This window comes from Caretta caretta, chromosome 19 (assembly GCF_965140235.1).
Source record: "Caretta caretta isolate rCarCar2 chromosome 19, rCarCar1.hap1, whole genome shotgun sequence".
NCBI classification, from domain to species: Eukaryota; Metazoa; Chordata; order Testudines; family Cheloniidae; genus Caretta; species Caretta caretta.
This window is the reverse complement of record NC_134224.1, coordinates 6,626,808-6,645,940: the sequence shown is the minus strand read 5'-3', so window position 1 is coordinate 6,645,940 and position 19,133 is coordinate 6,626,808. Positions and strand designations below refer to the sequence as shown.

Genomic DNA, 19,133 nt, shown 5'->3' with positions numbered 1-19,133 from the left:
TGTAACAGCAGTTTTGCCAATCTAGCTGTGTCTACACTAGGGGCTTCTGCCAGCCCAGCTCTGTGGGTCAGGGATCACTTCTCTTCACGCTCCTGACCATCACAGCTCCGCCAGAAGACGTCTGTAGGGTAAACAAAGCCTTACTCTAATCATCTCAGGGAGTGCCAGTTAGAGTGAAAGAAAGCAGGTTTTGTTGGTTTTTAAATATGATTTTTAAACCAAATGGTGTAGTAAAGGCCTAAGAGAGAAGAAATTTCACTGATCCAAATCTGGTTCCAAATAGATGAAGTTAAAATGGCACGACACCCTTTTGTGAGCATTTATTTTGATTTAAGCTAAATCACAGGAAGGCACTCAAACCACGTGTCCACACAAAGGGCCATACCACTTTCACCGAGTCAGTACAAACTCCTCCTGCAGACAGGGCCTTTGGCTTGACTGCTCCCAACCAACAAGCAGCTCTTAAACATGACCACACTGATCTATTCATTCCTCCCCAACTCCACAGGCAGACCCCTCCCAACATCCTCTTCCCCCACAATAAACAACATTTGCACCTGTCAAGAATGGATGTTCAGAGTCATTTGTTAATGTGGAGATGCCCTTTAAGTAAAGATAGGATGTGGAAGGCTTATTGTTTGATGCGGCTAAATAAACACACAAACAGCTGTTGGGAGTACAAAAATATTTTTTTCCTTTTAATTACATCAGTTATCAAAGAAAAAAGCAGTGGTAACAAAAATACAAAGCTCTGAGGTTTTGTGGTTTTTTTTTTGTTTGTTTTTTAAGGTTTTTTTTTTGTAATACAAGCTGAGCAGCAGTGCGATTTAATTGAACTTCTGCTCTGAGTCTCTGCTGGCAGAGTATGAGTAAGCTTTTCCCAGTACCAGCCGGTCACGCAGCAGCTTAAAGAAGGCGTAATAATTGCTGAAGAGGATGAGAGCCAGCGAGATGGTCTGGTGCCACTTCTCTGACGAGATCAGTGAGTAGAGCTGGTAGAAGATGACAGCTCCTTCCAGCAGAATTAAAATGTTCAAGATCCTCAGCGGTTTGCTGAAAAAGAACTGGAGGATAAAGAGCCCAGGGTAAGGTGCTGCATGGGAGTCAGACGCTCCACAGGAAATACAGGACACATCAGGAATGAATGCTCCATGAGCAAATGCACTAAGATTTCACTTCTGGACACCTAGCAGCACGTTCCCTTCTTGCTCACAAATGAAAAGAACTTCGGTGCTCTGCTCCCCAGAACAAGTGCACAGAGGTCCTTCTCAGAAAGCTCCCCCATTGTTAGTGCTCAGGAGAGGCTTGGGACAGGGAGAGAGGAAGCACAGGAGTAAGACTCATACCAGGGGCTATTCCTGGCTCTATCACTGCCCTGCTGTGTGATCGTGAGGAGGTCACTTCACCACTCGGTGCCTGCTGGCCTTCCAACTTTGTGTCTCTCGTTTATTTAGACTAAGTTCTTTGGGGCAGGGACTGCCTATAAGTCTGTGCAGTGCCCCAGGCAATGGGGCCCTGATCCTGTCTAGGCGCTATGGTGCTACAAATAATTCTAATAATAAAGGAGAAACAACGCCGGCTTACATGAAAGCGGAAGTGAGACACGTCGGATGGCACAGCCACATTGTAATGGCCCACAGCTTTGTACACGTTCTTGCTGTGTTTCACCAGCACCCCCTGTGGCCACATGCATTCTTCTGTCCACCTGCAAGAGAAACCAACTCCCTTAGTTCCACCTCCAGAATGACAAAATCAGTCACATGGCAGCTGGCTGCGGCTCTGAACAGAGCTTCTGCAGGGGGGTTAATGGCATTCCCCTATTAGCCGGGAGGGCTGCACCAATGCAGCCATTGACAGTCCTAATCCCTGAGTGTCACTAAGGTCTCTTCTAACTATTTGCTAAGACATAAAGTTGCGGTTATTTGCGAGGACAGAATTTGGCTCGTCGAGCTCTACAACTAAGTGTTTCATAGCCATTGTCACTGCTCACCAACAAACCAGAGGTTTGCTTGCTGCGTTCGGTAGTGGATGGGACAGATCATGCCCATACAGCATTAGGCACACGGAGCAACTCCAGTTTCATTTTCCTGTTGCTGAACCTAGAGAGAGAGATCTCTCCCCAAGGGTGAATAGCAGCCTGGCAGATTTTTTCCCCACCCCAGCATGACAAGAGCCAGCATACAAGAGAGAACAAACCAGTGCTAGCCAGTGGGAGAGGTCCTTACTGATGCTGTAGCACATTGGAGCATAGGGCAGGATCGACCTTCTGCCAGCAGCCCAGGTGTGCTGCAGCTTTGTGGAGGAGGTCGCAGTAGCGGGCAGGCAAGAGATGCTGCATCAGAATCACAGACGTACTGATGGATACCAGCAGGAACAGCTCACACGACCACCGTTTGTCGTAGTACTGAGTATTCTGTGGGGGGCAGGAATACAGTGTAAAAATGCATTAGGACACCCTGACCCAAGAAAACAGAGTTCGAACACGAGGCACTCAAGCGAACCGGTGCCTTTTCACAGCAGCAATTATTCCTGCTTGAGAAATCAGAGGCAGAGCAGGGCAGCAGCTGTACCAGCCCTGCATTCAGCAGTAATTGGCCAACCAAGAGAACACTTCAGATGCAAAAATCTACGACCAGCTGGGAGAAGGGGTCCTATTCGGGCAACAGTCACTCTTCTGCGTACGAGGGGGACAGTGAGTGAGCATGAATTCCACAACTGACACTTATGCTGCAATACTCTGTCTCGATGCCACTGGGAGAATCACTACTGCTCATAGACCCCATACTGCTAGAAGCAAACAATGATTCTGCTTTAGCTCAAACAGTAGGGGGCCTGCACTCTTAGAGCAGGCGGCTTTGAGTTCTATTCCCATGGCTTGCAAAAGTGACAGCCACGAAGCCGGAGGCATGGCAGATTACAATAGGTCCCTGAAGTCTCTAGTCTCGTTTTATACTCATCCAAATACATTTGCTGTACAGTACAACTTACTGTGAAAATCCAATAAAATAGATGGGGGAGAGTCCCCTCTATTACAATTCACCCCCTCCCTAAAGAGAGGTAGGAAAGAAAAGAAAATCAGTCTTACTCTTGTCTTGAATATGTCCCAACTAGACATTACAGTTCATGAAAAGTTGGCTTGGCCGTAAATTTTGTAACTCCAAGGGGGAAAAGAGTTTCACCCCAACGGATGGAACAAGCATATGACGCTTTGCTATGGATGACAGGAATATAGAAGTTTGTGTAACTCAAGGTAATCAGAGAGTTCAGTAGCTGAAACACACAGTAGGATTCTGTATTGTATTACAGAGTTAAATTTACACTTTTCTATTTCTTTCAAGCGTCTCAACATTCAGACCCCTTTTACTCCACAAAACTAACGACATCACAGGCAATTCAGAATTAAGCAAATCCATATAAGCCAGGTGTAAATTGATTTAAGTTTGTCCACACAGGAGTCTCTGAGGAATGTGTGTGTAGACCAGCCCTTAGACTTACTGTACCCACTTTCCATACATCGGGTGAGAACTAACCATATCGCGGTCGTACCGGACCAGCGTCCGATTTTGCTAGCGACTGAAACAAAACTGCCTCGCTTGTCCCATGAGTGGGAGGAATTACACGAAGCACAGGCTAGAGCGGTGAGCACATAAGGGTGCATTGGCACTCACCTTCACAAACCAGACAGGCACAAAAGCCACATAATAGGCACTGAGCATGGAGCTCACCAGCACCTCTTTCATCCTCCAGTTAAAGTCCATCTTCAAATACTCCACCTCATTGCGGATCAGGTCTGGAGAGAGGCAGCATGCATGGGTGGGCATGGCCTCCATGCCATACATTTGCCTGGTATGCTGCTTCCAGGTCTCCTTTAAAACTGTTAGATAGTCTTTACCCCTGGAGTTCACGTCCCCTGTCTCTCGGGGGCCAATGTTAGCCACTTGGGAGAAGAGGGCCGTCTTCCGAAAGTCACAGTTCAGCTGGAGAAAAGGAATGTACATGCCGAACCTGGAAAAGCACATGGGCAGGAAGGCTGTAACATCATCACCCCCGGTTCCTCCCCCCAGTCTGACTGCCATTCCCATGATACTGAAGATGCTTTAGCACCCAACATCCCCTTGTGAAGGGTGTTTGATCACGAGAGCCACTTCACACACAGATTCTAGAATGGGAGAGCTAGAGGGATACAGCCACATGACATTGTCCACATAGCTAATGGAAGTTAGAGACACAACACAATCAGGTCCACCTAATACGCACTGTAGGTTTTGGATGTACATGGCCAAAGGTGGCCGGCCAATATTAATACTGTATGCTCATAATTAAGGCATGAGACGTCTCAAAGTGGACAGTCTTTTTATGAAACCCTGGGCAATTTGCAAACTGTGGTTAACTCCTTCACCGGGCAGGTCATTCAAGTAGAATGGGAAAGACATATACCCAGCTCCCAAGAGATCTAACCTAATATAGTCTTTATGATCTACCAAGAGAGTGAAAGGTTAAGTTCTGTGGCAAGGAAGTCAAGTGCTCATTTACTTTCAAGCCACATCTTGCCCCATATGGCATTGTAACAACAGACTTTGATTGGACAGGCAGCTTTAGAAATTCATCATCTAAACCCAGACGGGAGAAGAGAGGTACTTACGGGTAACACAGGAACAAGAGATTGAGGAATGAGTAGGTTCTGAAGAGGTGAATTATTGACCGGCACAGGCTCCAGCCTGTCCCAGTGAGGACTGCAAACCGAGTAATCACAAGGAAAATGGAGCGCGGTAGGGAGACTTTGCCGCTTTGTGAAGCCTGCAGAGGAGAAAGAGCAGGGCAGGAGTCAGACAACTTATCTCCTTCTGGAAAGCCAACAGGAGAAACTAGCAGCGTAACTAGTGAACGAGTTCTACTCGGTCCCACTAAGCCAGCACCACACAGTAGTGGAGGTGGAGTGACCTCCAGGTGCCATGTGACTGCAGCCGGAGGAGAGAGGCCTGACTTAGATCAGAATCTGCATCTGGACTCTCCAAGATCAAGAAGCTGAACCCTGGGCACAGATTTAATATACACTTCCTGTTCCGCTCCTGTGGTGTCTTGTCTGGTCCTGGAGGATCACCTGCCTGCAGCCTCGAAGGCTGCTCAAGCAAGAAGCAGATTACTTTCCTGAACAAAATGGGAAGAAAAAACTCCAGAATCCAATGTACTGCAGCAAGCCTCTGAAGTGAGCCAAATGCATCCGCAAATATAAACGGTTAGATTATTCAGCTTCCTCTCTGCAGGAAGCTGGAGTAACTAAAGGGGAAGGGAAGGTGAAAGGAGCCATACGTCATTCTTTAGGAAAGGATAAAGCAAACCCACTACAGACTGAAATGCTAGGAATTCAGTAACCATCAAATATACATAATACAGTGAAACTCATATGAGTAATGGATGGCGACATCTCTGTAAATCAGTTTGCCAGTAGGAAACCACGTCTAAGTTTTATGTTGCAGTCAGTTCAAAACCCTTCAGAACAGGGCAGGGAAAAGGCTGAAGTTTAAAAGGGACACTCAATTTTACATTCAGCTTCCAGAATGTCCAAACTTCACCCTATGTTTAAGCTGCCAGGTACTAGCTATCATCTAGTTTTTTCTTTTAAATTTATCATTCCATTCTAAGAATCTTCTATACTCAGTTCATGTCAGCATAGCCCTTTGAAAACATACAGCACTCTAAGCACTTAGAGTACCTGCAGATCTCTCTGTAGCCACTATTATGCAGGTCCTACAGAAACTGTTGCTTTACTGATGTCACTTCAGCAATAACAGCTAGTGCACACAACTAATGAGGCTGGTGTTTTGGCTTGATAAGGCTCTCTATTGAGTTGAAACTCACTTCTACGCATTCTTTTACCTAATGCATCCAAGATACAGAAAGGCAAACACAGATGCTAGTCAGAGAAGGTTGGGAAGGAGAGAATAGTTCTGAGTTTGGCCTGCAGCTTTACCTCCTTCACGATGGCACCGATCAGCCTGCGCGCTAAGACAATTGTCGTCACTGTCAGCACGTTGAAGTCAATGAGATGAAAGTTCTGCAATGACAAAAAGGAAACACTTCCATTTTGCTCCAGGCAACAGAGCCACTCCTACCTCTCTTCTCCTGGACTATCAGGAGAATGCCAAGTGTGCACAGTGCCAGGATGTCCAAACTTTGCCCAAATTAAAGTCACTTGACAATTTACCTGGGGCCTCAGAGCCACATCTAGTTTGCATGAAGTGGAGCTGATTATAGCCATTTAGTCTTTCACAAAAAAGGTGAACCCTATAGAGACCAAGTCCTAGGATGCAGTGTAGCCAGGCTACTCAAATAAAGACGGAGCCGGGCCTGCTGGGACCTAGAGCTGCAATAAGCCGTGCTTTTGTATTATGGGCGAAGGCAGGCACTGGCCACAGTGCAGAATTCCCTGCGTGATGCATCTGAAGCCACGGGAGAGCTCTACACCTCAGCCCAGAACAACATCAGCCAGATGGAGCCATGGCTTGTTCCAGTCATGAAAGAGGCTTCTATTAAAACATTGGATCCCCACCTCTGCTCATCGCCTCTCCTGTATGCTGCTCGCTTTCTCCCCACTCCACCAAGGATTAAATTTAAGAGGATCAACTCTATTCCAAGAAGGGAAGTCTGCATTGGGATGGAATGCCAGATCTCATGATTCTTAACATTACAGATAAATTCAACGTAAGAGCTGGTGGGAGCCAAGGGGTTTGTATGTTCAATTTAAATACAATTTTTTCCCCTTCAGTGCTTGTTATATCACTGCTCAGTGAATCAACACATACCCCTCTACTCCCTACAGTGGCACGATGCTGGGAAGGTGGGCTATTTTGCCCAGCACTATAAAAATCCCACTGTCGCAAGAGCTGGGTTACATTGGGTGCTGGCTCTTAGACGGAAGTGCTGTCCTAAGAGAGCATCTACCCAGATGCTGTCAAAGAGCAGGAGGAACGGGGATATCTGTTGGGGAGGGAATAGGTTTTGGGTGCTCAGCAATCTGGAGAGAGCAGCCATGCACATGGGAGTGAGAGTGGAGGTACACTGGGGGCAGGGATCTAAAGGAGTACAGCAGCACATACCCAGATACCTACCAGTGATGTGTGTGACGGAGGGTGGGAGGGTGGGTACCACCACACGGTTTTGTAGATATTGATGTAGTGGACAAATAGAGCAATGAGATGGCAGAAGAAGAGCTGAAGTTCAAACAAGACACTCCTCTCCACAGGCAGCTCTGGGATCTTACAATGCCGGAGGGGAACCACTGTCTGGGTTGCCAGAGGAGGGCTGGAGAGGCCTGTACCTGAACCGCTCCTACCAAGATAAACCAAAACCCACCAGTTACTCCCCTGAGATGGGTTTTTTTTCCTCAGCCTAATGCCCACCAGCAGCCCACACACTCAGACTGCAGAGGATGGATGGATTTATGCTAAGTGAGGAGCCCAAGCTGAACGCCACACCCAGAGGCTGCAATGAACTGGTAGAGCCAATGCTTAAAAGACATCTGTTGCACGTGGATACGAGACAACGTACAGAAGTAGCACTGCATGCTCTGGATGTGCCAATACCGTTTTGCCTGATATAGGCATGGCACTTGGTTTGTACAGCAAGAACTATATTTGGGATCCCCCACGTTGAGCAAGGTCTGAGAGCAGAGCTCCTATGCACGCAGCCCAGCAGGGACACCGAGTGGCCTTTTAAACTAGTTACAAGTGTTTCTGCCTCCCGCTGCTATTTACATAAAGTGTAAAGTGTATGCACAAAAGATTTGGTGCCATAAAATCCAAGTAAATAAAATAAATTATGAGATTTCTTATTCTCCCAAAGCCTATTTAAAGTCACAGAGGAACCATGAGGTTTAATCACAGGTTTGTATTCCTGTGTACATGAGCAACTCCAGCTGCCAACCATTTACTCAAAGAGAAGGGTATAAATGCAAGTCAAGCAAGGTGCATCCAGCGAATGATTCCTAAGCAACAACACTCAGTAATTAGGTCTTGGATTTCCAAAGGGGCTTCAGAGCATTAGATGCCAAACTCCCATTAAAAATCCCAACACAGAACCATAAAAGTCACAGCTATAGCGACAGCAGAAAAGCTTCCAATCAAGTGAATGGAAAAAGAGGGCTCAATCCAAGCTGTTAAAAAATATAAGACTGTGAAGGCTGAAAGCCTTAAACAAAAGGTAAGTCTACAGTGCAATCAGAGATGTGACCATGACGAAATGGGAATGTCCTTCATGTTTTCTCTGAATACTGTATGCACGCCTCAGTTTCACCTATGTATTACTCAAGTTTCTAGGTGATGGGATAAGGCTGTGTTGTTCTTGCAGAGACCCCTAGAGGACAGGTGTGACACAGAATGGCTGACACCTGCAACTGATGGCCAGAGCCTGTCCTCTGCAAGGAGCCAGTCATATCTGCTGGAGAACAAAGAGAGGTGGACACCAGGTGACCTCTTTGCTCAGAGAAGAGACAAAGCATGGAGGTGGGACAGCTGGGGGTGACTGAGGCTGGGCTGCTGCATGCTGGTCAATCCCCTGGTTTGGGACTGGGGGGAGCCAGGGGCCCTGTGCTCTGGATCCCCCCTACAAGGGACTTTGCCGAATGTTCCTCCTTACTGTGCTAACAAGATATGTTCTACACTGTGTTTCCGATGACTAATAAACCCTTCTGTTTCACCTCGCTGGCTGAGAGTCACTGCTGACTGTGGAGGTGGGGTGCATGGCCTCTTTGGGACGGCATGTAAGGTTTCCCCAGCTGTCCCATCCAGGTGGGCTCACTGTGGGGAGCTCATGTTGTGAACAGGGGTGCTGAACACTCCAAGGTCAGACCCAGGAGACGCTGAAGCCAAGGAGGTTTGCCCTGGTGAGAGTGTGTCCTGAAGGGAAGACGCTGCACTAGAGTCCTGTCTGACTTCACTCAGAGCATGCCAGAGCGCCAAGTCTGAGACCCCGTGACCGTGCCATACTAACTTTGATCCTGCCAGCTCAAACAATCGCAATGAAATTGCGGCAACTTGGGGGGCAGCCCAGGCTGTACTCCGCCACACTGGACCTGGGGAACGTACTCGGGGTAACTGGCTCTGCTGTGGCCTTACTGCGATTGTTACTGGAGCTAGTTAGATCAAAACTAGCTCAGGTGTGTCGACACATGCAGCAGTCACACCTCTGATTGCAGTGCAGATGTACGCAGAGGCTCAGATGTGTCACTGAAGGGATAACTTAGCATTCGCAGCATGAGCTCTGAAATCTCCGAAGCCCCAAAACTCACAGGATTGATTAAGCCCTTCAGCCTTTGGATCTCCTGCTGGAAACAGAGCTTCTGTAATATAGATGTCCAGAAGACAGAGACCTCACAGGCTCTATGCGAACACTAAAGATCTAATGGCATTCTTTATAGCATAAGATTCTTACCCTGCCAAGCCTTTCCCCTGCTCATCACAGGGACTTGCCCTCTATCTCCAAGGAGGCCACATGCACGTCAAGACTGCTGTATGTATATGGATGATAAGGTGCTTGGACCCCTTGGACGAACTGCTATGTAAATGAGTAATACTAAAGAAACACTTCAGCCTACGGCCACAATCAGGGAGTATGTTAAGGGATATTCACCTGCAGTGTCAAGGATGTTCTATTCAAGGTATTTATGAAGTGCTCATCACATGGGTATCCAAGTGTTGATTTCCCTCAATGTCTCACTTGGCACCACTTCCCCTCTCCTTCCCTAAACCTCTGTGCTTTCCCCACAGAAGTCAGATTGAAAGTGAAAGCATATAATCCAAGGCTGAGCTGCTACCATTCAACCAGTTTAGGATTTGGGAAAGAAAAGCAGACTGCATCTGTCTGTACTAACCAACTGCTGCCATATGCTGCTGGATAGGGTTGATCCACCAAGCAGAACTCTAGAGCCAAAACTTTGTCTATAGCACCCCACCCTGCAGAATCCAAAAGTCCTTTAGAACACTCCTCTCAGGTAACTAAGCATCACATGCACTTGGCAGTCCTGGGGTGTATCAGAACCCACATTTCCCAATCTCCATTCTTTGCTTTAATGACAAAAACATACTCCAGGGAAGTTGTCACGGATCAGCGAGACTACTGCAACCCGACATCAGCATACCAACAAAAAAGTTACCGAATCACTGACAAAACGGCCAGGGTAAGGGATGGAAAAACATGAACCAGCCTCATTGTCAAACTACATGTTTCATAGAGGAAGAACTGTCACAGCACATAAGGGAATAAAGGGGATGCATATTTACCTGGTACGTGAGCGCACACCAGTGACCGATGAACTTGTGGAATGTCCAGAACCCCCAGTAGCCCCAGTTTCACAAAGAGGATTTCGGCAGTAGGACGTTCGGTTAGGGCCCCGCCTTCCCCCTGCCATAACAACAAAGGGTATGGAGACTGCCCTGAGAGGTTGACTGCTGCTCACTGTTTGACTATTTCTTCAGTCCTTAAAACTGAAAAGGAAAGATTTATAACACACATGGATTTGGAGCAGAGTAGGTAGGTAACTTTCATACTCCTCTAGCATCTCAAAGCATCAAAGACTAACTTCACAGCACCCCTATAGTGTTATCCCTATTTTACAGATGAGGCAATGTAGGTACAGGGGCCCAGATCCTCAAAGACCTGAAGAAGAGCTCGGGGTTGCTTGAAAGCTTGTCTCTTTCACCAACAGAAGTAGGTGGTCCAATAAAAGATACTACTGGACCCACTGTGAGCCATTAAAAGGGGAGGGTGTTTTTTTGTGAGCCGTGACTGCTTAAAACTCTATTGTGTTATTGGTCTTTAATTGTCCCTTAACCTCAATCCCAATTAACAGTTAGAACTTTGTTAAGGCTTAACACCCATGCCCCTCAGTTAGAAGATAAACACGGCCATGGCGGGTCAGATCAATGGTCCATCCAGCCCAGCGTCCTGTCTTCCAACAGTGGCCAATGCCAGGTGCCCCAGAGGGAATGACCAGAACAGGGAATCATCAAGTGATCCATCCCCCGGCCCCCATTCCCAGCTTCTGGCAAACTGAGGCTAGGGACACTTCAGAGCATGGTTTTGCATCCCTGCCCATCCTGGCTAATAGCCATTGGTGGAGCTAGCCTCCAGGAACATATCTAGTTCTTTTTGAACCCTGTTATAGTCTTGGCCTTCGCAACATCCTCTGAGATCCACAGGCTGCCCGTGGGGTGTGTGAAGAAACACTTCCGATGAAGTGAGCTGCAGCTCACGAAAGCTTAGGCTCAAATAAATTGGTTAGTCTCGAAGGTGCCACAAGTCCTCCAGTTCTTTTTGCGGATACAGACTAACACGGCCGCTGCTCTGAAATTTCCCTTTTGTTTGTTTTAAGCCTGCTGCCTGTTAATGAACTAAGGTGTGAGGGCTCCCACTAACTACCCTCCAGGCAGCCCTCCAGCAAACTAGGGACGGCTACGCTGGATAGCAGACAAGACACACAGGAAACACCTCCCAGGTGAGAAAAAACAACTACTTAAAAAGAGCTCCCCCCCCCCCCCCGCCTTCCTGCCCCCCGGCAGCACGAAAGAGCCCAGGCCCGACGCTGCTGCAGCAGAAGGGCCCTGCTGAAGTGGGGCGCCGCCGAGGGGGGTGCCGGGCCCCGGGGGTTGTACGGGGGCAGGGCGCAGCGGAGAGGAGGGTGTGTGGGGCACGCAGGCGGGTGGGGGGGGGCGGCCACTGGGGAGATCGATGGGGCGGCGCGTGCACGGGGGGGGTGGGGGGGAGGTCGGCCAAGCGGTGATGCGCAGAAAGGGCCGCGGGGGGGGGGGGTGCAGAGCAGGAGCCCCCCCCAGGGGGGGGCACTGGAGGTTCAGGACGGGCCCGGGGACTCCTCGGGGGCGGGGGGGGGGCGGGTCTCTGGATCTGCAGCCCGACCCCTGTGCGAACCACCCCCCCTCCCCCTCACACAGAGGGGCGGGTGTCGCTAGCCCGGGGCTCCGAGCCCGCGCGGCGGGGCGGCCCGGCCCGAGCCGCTCCCACCCCCTCACCCATCGCCGCTCCGGCTGCAGTAGGTCGGCCTGCGGCGGCGGGGACAATATGGCGGGCGGGGCCGCCAGGGGAGAGACGGCGGCGAGGAGCGGCCAAACTTTCTCACCGCGCGAGCGGGCCCCGCCCCTTAAAGCGGCAGAGCCCCGCCGGGGAGGGCGGAGGAGCGGGCTCCGCCCCCTGGGCCGGCGCCCGGCTGCGGAGTCGGGGGGCGCAGAGCGCGGCGCTCCACGTGTCCGAATCGCCTCGCCCCCGGGCCTCCGCGCGGAGGGGGAAACTGAGGCACGGAGTAGGGCAGCGGCTTCCTCAGCGCAAAGGCGGCGTCAGGGGCAGAGCTAGAGGGAACCTAGGCGGTCCTGGCTCTCTGTCCCCTATTCCCCCTGCTGTAGCCCCTAGACCCTACTCCCCGCCCCGGAGTCCTGGGTTCCCTGGCCCCCCTCCGCCACAATGTCCAGCCACTCCTTTGCCCCTGCTCGCCCACAGAACCCAGGCGTTTCAGCTGTACCCACTAGGCCACACTGCCTCAAGTCAGTGGCGTGTACATTTTGACCCAATTTGTATGTGGACCTGAGTGGGGGAGGTGTCAGACAGGCAGAGGCTGCATCTCCTTCCCGCAGCTACAGCGTGCTGGCATCTGCTTTGTATTTATTTCTGGCTCTGACCCTAGATCCTGCCTCCATGCTGCCCTTGAGGCAGGGAATTTTTTATCTGGCCTCCTACGGCCCTCTCATTTATACTAAATAACCACATCATACATGAGGACTGAGGCTAGGAAAACGTGTTATAAAGCACCCTGTCCCTTTTTTTGTTGGATCTTTCATTTGCGAGGAAAGAGGAGGGGTACAGCACAAAATCGGGAGTGGAAAACAGCCAGGAATGGTATAAGGCAGTAGTTCTCAAACTTTTGTACCGGTGACCCCTTTCATATAGCAAGCCTCTGAGTGCAACCCCCCCCCCCCATACATTAAAAACTTTTTTATATATTTAACAGCATTTTTAATGCTGGATACAAAGCAGGGTTTGGGATGGAGGCTGAAGGGTCCGGACCCCATTTGAGAACCCTTGCTGTAAGGTGCTCAGATAGCACCTAAAAAAACCAGCAGAGGATAGAAAAGATGAATGTAGGGATAATTTTACTGTAAATATAGTTTTTATAAAACAGGCTGCATTTTCCCCCTTCAGGGATAGGTATATATGTATTTACAATCTAGTGTTTTTTTTTGTTTTTTTTAACACTTCACTGAGAAACCCAGAAGAGGGGCATACCTACCATACAGACCCTTGTTTATCTTCTACAAAGCATATATAGTAGACACATGCTAATGTATATAGCTGATCTCTAACACTGGGCTTCCGGTTCCTGGAACCCCCTAAAATTTTATTACAAATTACACCTGGGAACTCAGTCAGAGCCTTCACCAGTTGTGGTCAGGCAGAAGTCCCTACTGGGCTCGAAGAACTCCATACGATGTTGCTGCAGGCTTTATATTAAACTGTTTCACTCTTCCCAGGGGTGTACAAGCTGTATATGTAAGGTGGCTGTAAACTGATGGAACAGGGGTTGTAAAAGGTTACTGAGTGCTGCATACAGGATTTTTTTATTTTTGAGGGGGGCACACTAGGTGGTAGCCTTGGTTGTAAAGTTACAAATAAAAACAGGCCTTTTCAGAGCTAGGAGGAACCCAATAGTCCATGTCAAAATTACACAAAAGGTGCAGTTTAATGGCCCTTTAACTCTAACATTACTGCAATTTCAATCCAGGCTGGGAAGAGTCGACTGTGGCTAGAAAGTCGTCCAATGATTAGAGAAATAATGGTTAATATTTTTTTCTAGGCAATCTGAAAACAGGACTTCTAATGGAACGCTGGCTGCAACCTTTCATCTGCAAGTGGTGGCCAAGGAGCTCCAACCTAAAACAACATCCACATGATTGGGGAGATAAGGTACATTGAGTGCCACTTGTAACAGGTAAAACTGCACTTTAAGTGTAAATAAATGTGAAAGGAGAGAATTTTGGGACAAATCCTCAACAGAACCCTGGCAGTTACCTTACTTTCTCTTCATTACTAATCCCCAACACTCTTACGCTTAGAAATCTCTCAAAAGATCATCCTTCCAGTGGTACCACAGCAGGTTCAGCTGCCTCCCAGAAATAGCATTTTGGTCTTTCAAGCATCTGTGATCCAAAGCCGAAATCTGCCCCAGTTCCTACCCCCCTAAGCATGCACCCTTCCCTGTGCTCGAAGACTATGGGGCATAGATTAATCCCCATAGCTGAGTGCAACTCATGACACCAGCAGTGAGCTGTCTGTAATCTAGGACTCTCACCTACTGTAGAGGGAGAACAGAAAATGCTGATGTTCCGACAAACATGGTTGGGGAGACTTGAGCCTGCTCTCCTGCCCTGTGTTATTAGACTATTCTAATAACTTGAAACTCCCCAGTATACAACTTCCCTCTAACACTAATCTGTAGCTAATTAAAACAGCATGCTCATAAAAACCAAAAAGCTAGCCAGCTGATTAAATCCATCTAATGGACAGAAATGCAGTAAAGTTTTGACCATTTCTACTCTTATGGAACAGGAAAGAACAATGTAGATTTGACTAGCTCCTGTCCAAACTGTGCCTTAAAAGGTACATGGATTTCTGAAGAATGAGGAGCCTCTCCAGGACTATCTGTGTGAAATTCTCAACAGTCTAACGTCCGACCAGTCTAATTAAAAATTTATTAGAATGAGATTAAAACAAGACAAACTGCCTACATAACACATTCAGTCTGAATCTCTGCAAAGCTCTTCCAGATACAATGACTTAAAATCTCTCTATATTTTTGAGGACTCTTATCCCATTCACCTCCACAGCACCCTTTTGGCCTCACATGACTCAGCTTTCTGATTTCTTAAAATGTCTCCCTGTCACGCTGCATTCCTCTATAGTCTGAGACTATTTCTGACAGACATTCAACTTGTGATATAATTTAATTACTGGTGCAATGAAATCTACGTATTTCAAACATGTGTCAAATGTTCAGGTGTACCACCTGGAAGGAAATGCAGTAGTTTGTTCTCTGTACCATGGCTTCTGTTCTCTACATCCCAGATCCCTATCCAACCTAGCACTGGACTGGATAGAGACTCCATGAATTATGGCTTCAGGCAAGAGTAGTAATTGCAGGAGGATAAACTTAAAATCTCACATTTGAAAGCAAGGAAATTCACAGTCAAGGCCTTTATCTACTGGGAATAACTATAAACTTATGTCAATCATATGGTTAATGTATTGCTGAGTATTAGCCTGACTAGGCTTGCTAAGTAACCAAGCTCCTACCTATGCAATAATGAAACTAAGATTTGCCTTGATTCATTTTGACTTTTGTCTTACCAATAATTCCCCCCTCACTTTTTTTTTTTTTTTTTTAAATTTCAGCTCCTAACTTGTGGGTGTTGCCGATGCTACAGTGCAGACGATGGGATACTGCACAATCCAACAGAGGATCGGCTATGTCCTGGCTGGAGGCAACACAGTTTATACAATTAGTGAACTCATTAAACAAGACAATACCAGATGGTGAAAGGGATCTGCTTTTCCAGCCTCCAATGTTCCTTTATGATGGCTATGCACAGAAAAGGAATATTCAGACATCCGCAAGAGCACAATTCTTAACTCATTAAAAATTTCTGTTCTATATGTAATTGCAAAGATTCCCGGTCACCATTACTGACTGCACATCAAACATTGAGATTTAAGGTAGAAACCTGTGCATTTTTAGAGAAAACCTCCTACTGGGTTTGCTTCTAAAGCTAGAAATGGTACTAGCAGCTTAACTGGGAAAGAGGCATACTTTCCATTTCAGTGCTGACAGTTACCACTTCCCTTCCAGGTTCTGAAGCAAGTGAGGAAGCAGACTTCAGTGTCCTCTTTACATACATACATACATGAGAGACCCCTTCTGAAAGACAGGCTATTCCTGAATGTTCCTGTCCACATTATGAAAGAAACCAGCTCACTCATATTACTCTCTGGTTTCCCAAATCTGAGTAGTAGAACTAGCTCATTTTGCAAAATGGAGCATTTTGAGATAGGAGCAGACACTAACAAGCTGTAGTACTGGAAGGTTTCAAGGGCTTGGTCAGAATAGCAAAGTTAGCAGCAAACTCCATTACTGGTGTGTGTGTCAGGAGGGAGAAAAGGGATAGTATTTATATTCAGAACTATGAGACCTTTGATTTTGGCCACCCTACAGCCACATTAAATAGATGGTCTCTGCCTTTGTAAGCCTACAGTCTAAACAACATATCAGCGAAATGTCAGAAGCTCAAGTCTTACCAAGATTTATGCCCTGAAACCAGCTCTCCCTCAAGACAGAGTAAGGTATTAAACGACTGTCCCCCTTCTCCAAACAGCTTACAGAAGTCTTTCGTTATTAGTACTTCCTCTTCTTGCCTGCATCCCCCAACCCAGGTATTTCAATCCTTAATAGGCACTCAATGTTCAGAGGCCCAGGGAGGAAGGTGCCCCAGCTGGTGTCTCTCACCTCTCCTGATGCCACTCCCAGATTCCTGCTCAACACCTTACAGATCATCCCATGCCCATTTGTTCTTTTGAAAGGCAGGGGCGTGACTTAGCGTATTACTGTTCAAGAAGGGAAGGGGTAAGGAAGGGAAGAGTTGCCCTTATAATTATCATCTATCCTTGGCTCTGCTGTAAAACAGATGGCACACATTCTGTATTAAATAGAAACCTCATTTGCTTTCGTGGTCAAATAAGAGCCCAACCTTACTCTTAAAAACCAAGCTGGCCTCAAAACCTTGTATATATAACAGGGGATCATAATTCTATCTGAATCCAGAAAGCAATACTGAGCCACAAAAAGAAAAGGAGTACTTGTGGCACCTTAGAGACTAACAAATTTATTTGAGCATAAGCTTTCGTGAGCTACAGCTCACTTCACTGGATGCACAATTAGCTATCTAGGTAACTTACTCTTTTGTCCTACTGAACATATACTACTGAAGATTAGATCCCCTCTTATGCAGGGGCATTCACAAATATAAAAAGCTATCACAGTGAAGTTGTAAAATAAGATACTCACTTTAGTAATCCCAACAGATAGGAAAAAGACGCAGACTGCTAGTCTTTGTAAATACATGTTCTTACTACTGTTACCACTTCCTCCTCCCACCTCAGTTTCCCACATCTATTAAACATTGACAATGACCGCAAACTCTGAAGCAGGGGCTGACTTTTACTATGTCATAATGGGGTCCTGACCTTGACTGGGACCTCTAGGTGGTAGTGTAATATCAAAACTGTAATCCACTTGGTACAGTTGACTTTTGGATCTCAAGGATTCTATTACTTATAAGTAAAACACAGAGGCATGTGTTTGATCTGAACCACACCCCAATGGAAAAATGTGACTGAATAAAAGGAAAATTTACTTTTAATAGATTCAAAGGTAAAAACCATTATGATCATTTATTCTGACCTCCGGCATAACACAGGCCAGAAAATTTGACTCAGTCCCATGTGAAGCCCATAATTTCTGGCTAAACTAGAGCATCTTTCAGAAAATCATCATAATCTGGTTTTCATGTTATAATTCTACAATCAGTACATATACTAGACCAAAAAAGATCAGATTATACCAACACTATAAGATGAATAGAGGAAAATGCTTCAAGCAGCATGTTCTCAAACCAGTTTTGGCAAACACAATTATTTACAATGAGATTTACATTCCTCCATAACCCTAGCATCTTTTATATAAACACCCAACATATGCAGGAAGTGTAATGTAGAAGCAAGCTGTATACATTCCAAATGGCAGTGCCACAAGATTCACTTCTACTGGATAAAAATCTGCACCGTAATGGATGATCTTTATCACATCTTTTCCACAGGATATAAAGGTTGTGCCTAGTAGGAAAGAAATGGGAAAAGAATTGGTACAACGATGGAAATGGTTACTATGACTAATTACATTGCAAAAAAAATATGTATTGAATAAATGGACTATGGAAATCACCCATACATAAATTGTTTCCCTAATCAATCTATTTACACCAATGGACTAATACTTTTAGATAGCAGACACACTTTTGAAGATCATGACGGGTAATTAACATTTCAACACCACGGTCACTCCCAACCTTCCTTTCCTATTGCAGAGGAATATGATTAGAGATACTTGTTTGCGTCCTTACAGTTCCATGTAAGATAGATCTGCTTCTATGTACTTATATAGTCCCTACATATCAGAGTTTTTGTTCGTTTTGCAAAGCTGCAGTGGTTTACGGGCAACATAATTAATAAGGGACTATTATTTTGCAATTCTGTTCTTTAGGAAGTCTCAAGTTTCTCACTCCTGGGTCTCAAAAGATCCAGTGAGAAACTGACCAGAAGCTTGAAAACTACAAGCTTTAGAGGGCTGCCCAGTCCACTGATGCCTTCAACTGTCAATTCCTTTTGAGTGAAGGTTGGGCTGTTGTCCAATGTATCACTAGGTTTGCAAGGAGGGCAGGTGGGTGGAGACAATAAAATGCTTCCACAGGATAAGCAAATGAATGATAATCACAGTATCCACCAGAGGGAGCATGTCAGCTGTCAGTGGTGAAAGTAAATGACAGCCAAAGGAATCATGAGATTATACCTCTTAACACAACAGGCTCAAATTGTTCCGTCAGCTGATGTTGGGGGGTGTGCAGCCCTTCAAAACTCTTAGCTAAGCAAGCTGTGGTCAGGCTTGAAAACCCTGAGTGAGAAGCCTGTGCCTGTATCTTTAACAAAACGAAACAATAAAAAAAACAGCCAGTAGCTAGCTTAAACCTCAGAAACCCACCAAGGTTTGGTGGTCTGTTTACATGCAAACAACCTTCATTTCTCCTTAGTCTTCTGCACATTCCCACTCTTCGGATAGTTTGGCAAGTAGAACACTAAAGATGGGAGGGAGGGAAATGGAGCCCTAATTAAACAACTGAAAAACTGCCCTGCCAAACTGTGTTAGATCTGGCTGCCAAATTAATACACAGTGTTTCATGAATGTGTGAGCTGAACTCCATGTGACAGGTCTACCTTCTACCTAATTCAATAAGGGAAGACATTACTAA

At 46.6% G+C, this 19,133-nt stretch overlaps 2 protein-coding genes and 2 long non-coding RNA genes across 6 annotated transcripts in view; 2 read left to right on the top strand and 2 right to left on the bottom strand.

The window, feature by feature from the left end:
* The window catches only part of LOC125624896 (uncharacterized), a 101,689-nt gene extending 92,995 nt beyond the window's left edge, over window positions 1–8,694 (top strand). For both annotated transcript variants that reach the window (XR_007353416.2, XR_007353417.2), the window contains one exon: window positions 8,347–8,694. This is a non-coding gene — a long non-coding RNA (uncharacterized LOC125624896). The remainder of the gene's footprint in view (window positions 1–8,346) is intronic.
* Window positions 671–12,128, bottom strand: TMEM39B (transmembrane protein 39B). Of its 2 annotated transcripts, none has more exons than XM_048826243.2 (9): window positions 12,024–12,128; window positions 10,278–10,481; window positions 7,110–7,329; window positions 5,972–6,055; window positions 4,643–4,797; window positions 3,669–4,005; window positions 2,226–2,413; window positions 1,585–1,705; window positions 671–1,064 (listed from the first exon to the last, which is right to left on the bottom strand). In XM_048826243.2, the coding sequence occupies exons 2-9, from the start codon at window positions 10,403–10,405 to the stop codon at window positions 828–830; spliced, it is 1,470 nt and encodes a 489-aa protein (XP_048682200.1). In that variant the 5' UTR covers window positions 10,406–10,481; window positions 12,024–12,128; the 3' UTR covers window positions 671–827. The 2 variants fall into 2 exon arrangements, with proteins under 2 accessions (XP_048682200.1, XP_048682201.1); XM_048826244.2 differs by having other exon boundaries at window positions 10,278–10,398; window positions 12,024–12,116.
* On the top strand, window positions 11,241–15,716 carry LOC125624895 (uncharacterized). The gene is made up of 3 exons (XR_007353415.2): window positions 11,241–11,491; window positions 13,856–13,990; window positions 15,451–15,716. It is a non-coding gene; the product is annotated as an uncharacterized LOC125624895 (long non-coding RNA).
* Window positions 15,717–17,449: 1,733 nt separating this feature from the next.
* KHDRBS1 (KH RNA binding domain containing, signal transduction associated 1) overlaps window positions 17,450–19,133 on the bottom strand; it is a 29,997-nt gene continuing 28,313 nt past the window's right edge. The window contains exon 11 of the transcript XR_007353414.2: window positions 17,450–17,943. The gene's annotated coding sequence lies outside the window, so the exon portion shown is untranslated. The remainder of the gene's footprint in view (window positions 17,944–19,133) is intronic.

Excerpts from the sequence above, each read along its gene's own strand:
- TMEM39B (XM_048826243.2), bottom strand. The coding sequence starts at position 10,405 with ATGGCAGGGGGAAGGCGGGGCCCTAACCGAACGTCCTACTGCCGAAAT. Across the intron at positions 4,798-5,971 it reads TCGGTGCCATCGTGAAGGAG|GCTTCACAAAGCGGCAAAGT; the intron begins GTAAAGCTGCAG and ends TCTCCTCTGCAG. Across the intron at positions 1,706-2,225 it reads TCCAATGTGCTACAGCATCA|GTGGACAGAAGAATGCATGT; the intron begins GTAAGGACCTCT and ends TTTCTCTTGCAG.